A 5,237-nucleotide genomic window follows, 5' to 3' on the forward strand; every position below is an offset into this window, starting at 1 on the left:
TGGGAGCAGACCCCCTCCCCAGGACTGAGCACGGCATTAGTGATGTCAGCAATCAGCCTGACACACTATAAAGACAGAGAGCGCAATAAGAGTCCAATAACATTAATATCCCATCTCCTCTCTCAGCGCCCTGCATCACAACACTCTGGACTGTAAGTATGCTTGCTTTTACTTTTGTTCAAGCCAGTCAGCATTTGTACATTTTCTGCAGCAGCTGTTATACTGTGGTATTGTTTTAATATACCTCATTGAAATGTCAGAGTTTATAATCATTCAATCAAAATGAGCCACATTTAGGACCACCGTTACAGTGGAGTTATGAAAACAAATGGAAAGGATTCTGCAGCGGAACGACTCCTTTGTGAATGCATGCCATGATTGGAATGGATTGATATTTTTGTTCCGTTTTGTTTGGTCTCTTAAGCTCGCTTGCGGTTCTCTGTTGAAACATGACCATTGGGAACAGCTCTAATACCAACCCCACCAAAGTATTAAGACCCCCTGCCAGCCCACGGAAAGGACCCCCCAAATTCAAACAGAGGCAGACGAGGCAGTTCAAGAGCAAGCCTCCCAAGAAAGGAGTACTGGGGTAAGTACAGACCAGAACCGCGATCAGGTCCTGCAGTAAACTTGTTACAGTCCTGCATGACTAGATATAATAATCCAAGAACGTGTTAGTTATCTGCATGACTAGATATAATAATCCAAGAACGTGTTAGTTATCTGCATGACGAGATATAATAATACAAGAACGTGTTAGTTATCTGCATGACGAGATATAATAATACAAGAACGTGTTAGTTATCTGCATGACGAGATATAATAATACAAGAACGTGTTAGTTATCTGCATGACGAGATATAATAATACAAGAACGTGTTAGTTATCTGCATGACGAGATATAAAAATACAAGAACGTGTTAGTTATCTGCATGACTAGATATAATACAAGAACGTGTTAGTTATCTGCATGACTAGATATAATAATACAAGAACATGTACAACATGCTCTCAATGTAGTTACTGAATGTGTTTCACATTTTGTTTAAAAACTATCCTGAGATTATTTTTTTATTCATTTTGCAGTTTTGGGGATGACATCCCTGGGATGGAGGGCCTTGGAACAAGTATGCAAATGGGTTTCTACTGTCTAAATCAACATGCGGAAATAGATGATCAGTTTTATAAATTTTACAAATTCATCAATAGATTCTTACTGTTCGTTTTTATTTTCCTTTACCACCTTTCAGACTTCCATGACATCTGCCCATGGGAAGCTTTCAGTCACTTGGAGCTCCATGAGCTGGCTCAGTATGGCATCATCTGAGGACAGCAGCACCTCCCTCCGCAGGACATCAGCTCCCTGTGTAGAGCGCCGGTTCTCATACTCTCTGCTGCAGCTGCTGTTTAGATAAGAAGCAGCTCTCTACAATGTGGCCGGACCGCAGTGCAATGCCAGAATCAAACCCAGGCTGTATGATCCTCTGGCTAGTGAGAACGCTGTAGCACCCCCCACCTCTTTGTGAAATATCTTTCAATGTGTTTTGAAATGCACCGCAGGACCACTCCCATGTTGTGGTGTATATATTTTATTTTTTTCTGGCTTTGTGTAAATGCAGGGCAGGTTAGTGTAGAATCGCACTGGTGTTTGAGGTCATGCCTTGTATGCACTCATGTAGTTTACATGCCTGCTCTTCTGTTGCTGCAAAGTCTTCTCTCTTAAATGATGCATGTCAATGGCTGAACAACGAGTGCGAAGCCTGCTGAACTACCAGAGACCAAGCTGTAGGGTTTGTGGTTATTAAAATTATTTTTTATATCAACTATCCTAAGACTTGTATTATTAATAGTTATTTATTATTAATTATTGAATATCAATCAAAAGTAGATGTTCATCAAATTACATTTATTTAAAAGGTTAACATCCATTGGTTACTGATAATACAAAAACAATACAGTTATTGCAACATATATCTTTAGGCAAAATATAAGAGTCAACTAGTTTTAAACAGTTACAAGATAGGTATGCAATACCTACCTGAACCGGGAGCCATTCTCACAGGTCAGGATAGGTGTGCAAGAACTACCTGAACTAGGAGCTATTCTCACAGGTCAGGATAGGTGTGCAAGAACTACCTGAACTAGGAGCCATTCTCACAGGTCAGGATAGGTGTGCAAGAACTACCTGAACTAGGAGCCATTCTCACAGGTCAGGATAGGTGTGCAAGAACTACCTGAACTAGGAGCCATTCTCACAGGTCAGGATAGGTGTGCAAGAACTACCTGAACTAGGAGCCATTCTCACAGGTCAGGATAGGTGCGCAAGAACTACCTGAACTAGGAGCCATTCTCACAGGTCAGGATAGGTGTGCAAGAACTACCTGAACCGGGAGCCATTCTCACAGGTCAGGATAGGTGTGCAAGAACTACCTGAACCGGGAGCCATTCTCACAGGTCAGGATAGGTGTGCAAGAACTACCTGAACTAGGAGCTATTCTCACAAGTCAGGATAGGTGTGCAAGAACTACCTGAACTAGGAGCCATTCTCACAGGTCAGGATAGGTGCGCAAGAACTACCTGAACTAGGAGCCATTCTCACAGGTCAGGATAGGTGCGCAAGAACTACCTGAACCGGGAGCCATTCTCACAGGTCAGGATAGGTGTGCAAGAACTACCTGAACCGGGAGCCATTCTCACAGGTCAGGATAGGTGTGCAAGAACTACCTGAACCGGGAGCCATTCTCACAGGTCAGGATAGGTGTGCAAGAACTACCTGAACCGGGAGCCATTCTCACAGGTCAGGATAGGTGTGCAAGAACTACCTGAACCGGGAGCCATTCTCACAGGTCAGGATAGGTGCACAATACCTACCTGAACTAGGAGCCATTCTCACAGGTCAGGATAGGTGCGCAAGAACTACCTGAACCGGGAGCCATTCTCACAGGTCAGGATAGGTGCGCAAGAACTACCTGAACCGGGAGCCATTCTCACAGGTCAGGATAGGTGAACAATACCTACCTGAACTAGGAGCCATTCTCACAGGTCAGGATAGGTGCGCAAGAACTACCTGAACCGGGAGCCATTCTCACAGGTCAGGATAGGTGCACAATACCTACCTGAACTAGGAGCTATTCTCACAGGTCAGGATAGGTGTGCAAGAACTACCTGAATTAGGAGCCATTCTCACAGGTCAGGATTTGGAGGATGTCGTCTCAGTCCTGAATGAACCCAATGAATTGCATCCTGGTCCAGTTCATCTATGCAACCCTCCTGTTTCTCAGCAGCATATCACCTCATATTAAGACATCATAAGGCTGACCCAGTTTCTCACCTTTCTAAAACATGTGATATTACTAACACTCTTGTGATGTACACGATTTTACCTCCTGATATTCCAGGACTTGCTGACGGTATTCAATAGCAGGGTTTCCTGTGTTAGCAGGACCCATGTTCTGGAGTTAGTATAGTACAGCCAGTTTAACCCTTTTCTCCTCACATGACAAGCACACAACGCATTCTTAACATGAACCCCTTCTTTAGTTCATTGCTAACTCTACAAAGCTGCCTCTGCACTCCTCACACTCAGCATGAAGCTTGTTTTTGTACTAGTTTACATTCGTTAAGAGATTGTCTTGTGTCCGTGTCCCTGACTGTAACTGATATTTCAATAAAGCCTTTCTTTCTTTTACCTACTGGTGTGTTTTAATAAACCATGATCCTCCGTGAACCATCCCAAATCACCCCAAAACCCTGATCACTAAACTCACAGCAGAAACAAACTCTCCATTTGACACATAAATCGATTGACAGAAGAGCAGGTTGTTTGAGAGTGGAGTTGGTAGTAAAGATGGAATGGTTGTTTGAATGGGGTTTCATGAATGGCAGCATGGGGGTACCCTTATAAAAGCCCCCCAAGTAAAGGTACAGCAAGGTGTAATAAAGCACAGTGAAAGCATGGTAAAGAATAGCGAGGTATGGTAAAGCAACAAAGCAAACCAGGGGAAACTGCTGTAAATGCAAAGTATAACCATGGGAAAAGTATGGGAAAACTGCAAAAATACCGTGGTAAAATTCTCTGCATTCTTAAAAAGCTGTGTGGTATAAAGCCACGGTTTTCTCAACACACGCAGAGCTTGTCGCAGAGCATCTCATCACTTTATTTACTTCAGAAGCCGTATCTTAACTCTACTGTCCGTCTTACCCTCTAAACCTCCTGCCCTAGTCCTCTGAATTGAGTTCTTAATCTGTCATAGACAGATAGACAGATAGACGTTGCACACTGCATCCCCGCTGTCTCTCTGTCCTTTCAGATGAACAATTGGTTTAGCTGCCACTGCAAATCCTGTGGAAATCAGTAAACCAGCTCAGAAGACGCAGAGAGAGATCAGGGATTACCAGGGATTGAGGGGGAGAGACAGAGAGATGGCGAGATAGCAATGCTGTTTGTAAAATGTTACCAACGTGTACACATCATCATCACAATAATAATAATAATAATAATAATAATAGGGCTCTGGACTCTTGACCGGAGGGTTGTGGGTTCAATCCCCAGTGGGGGACACTGCTGTTGTACCCTTGAGCAAGGTACTTTACCTAGATTGCTCCAGTAAAAACCCAACTGTATAAATGGGTAATTGTATGTAAAAATAATGTGATATCTGTATAATGTGAAATAATGTATAATGTGATATCTTGTAACAATTGTAAGTCACCCTGGATAAGGGCGTCTGCTAAGAAATAAATAATAATAATAATAATAATAATAATAATAATAATAATAATAATAATAATAATCTTTATTTTTATATAGTGCTGTTCATAGTGGACCACCATCACAAAGCACTTTAGGCTGTGAAAGGTTTTAGGTATGCAGGCAGCACTGAATAAAATGTGCACCAACAAAAACAGACGGACAGTATCTGTGTTTCGGCATGTAATGTTTTTCAGTGTTTTTACAAAGCGTTACCTTTCTGTGCACCCTCTTTAACTGAGATTGCTCCAGTTACAAACATTTTTTGTTTTGTTTTCTTCTGGTCATTATTTTGTTGTCTGTGTGTGTTCTTTTGCCTGCACATTTAATTAGATATATGTTTTTAATTGAAATCAAATATACCAATCGAAGCCAGGGTGGTCGGGGTTAATCTCTAAAGTAGGAAAGAAGGGAGCAGCTCGGGTCACCTGTGTCAATCCTCCCCCTTTCCGGCATTAGTGATGTCAGAAATCAGCCTGACACACTA

General features: G+C 42.3%; 1 protein-coding gene across 1 annotated transcript; it reads left to right on the forward strand.

Annotated features, from left to right (window-relative positions):
- Positions 1–3,688, forward strand: LOC131696532 (retinal cone rhodopsin-sensitive cGMP 3',5'-cyclic phosphodiesterase subunit gamma-like). Its single transcript, XM_034925849.2, has 4 exons — positions 1–152; positions 425–589; positions 1,087–1,127; positions 1,251–3,688. The coding sequence occupies exons 2-4, from the start codon at positions 450–452 to the stop codon at positions 1,325–1,327; spliced, it is 258 nt and encodes an 85-aa protein (XP_034781740.1). The 5' UTR covers positions 1–152; positions 425–449; the 3' UTR covers positions 1,328–3,688.
- The last annotated feature ends 1,549 nt before the right edge of the window (positions 3,689–5,237 follow it).

The sequence above is a fragment of the Acipenser ruthenus genome, chromosome 13 (genome assembly GCF_902713425.1).
Source record: "Acipenser ruthenus chromosome 13, fAciRut3.2 maternal haplotype, whole genome shotgun sequence".
NCBI classification, from domain to species: domain Eukaryota; kingdom Metazoa; phylum Chordata; class Actinopteri; order Acipenseriformes; family Acipenseridae; genus Acipenser; species Acipenser ruthenus.

Bases quoted from the DNA above. Each gene is read 5' to 3' on its own strand.
- LOC131696532 (XM_034925849.2), top strand. From the start codon at position 450: ATGACCATTGGGAACAGCTCTAATACCAACCCCACCAAAGTATTAAGA. The intron at 590-1,086 runs GTAAGTACAGAC...TTCATTTTGCAG, and splicing joins CCCAAGAAAGGAGTACTGGG to TTTTGGGGATGACATCCCTG. The intron at 1,128-1,250 runs GTATGCAAATGG...ACCACCTTTCAG, and splicing joins GATGGAGGGCCTTGGAACAA to ACTTCCATGACATCTGCCCA.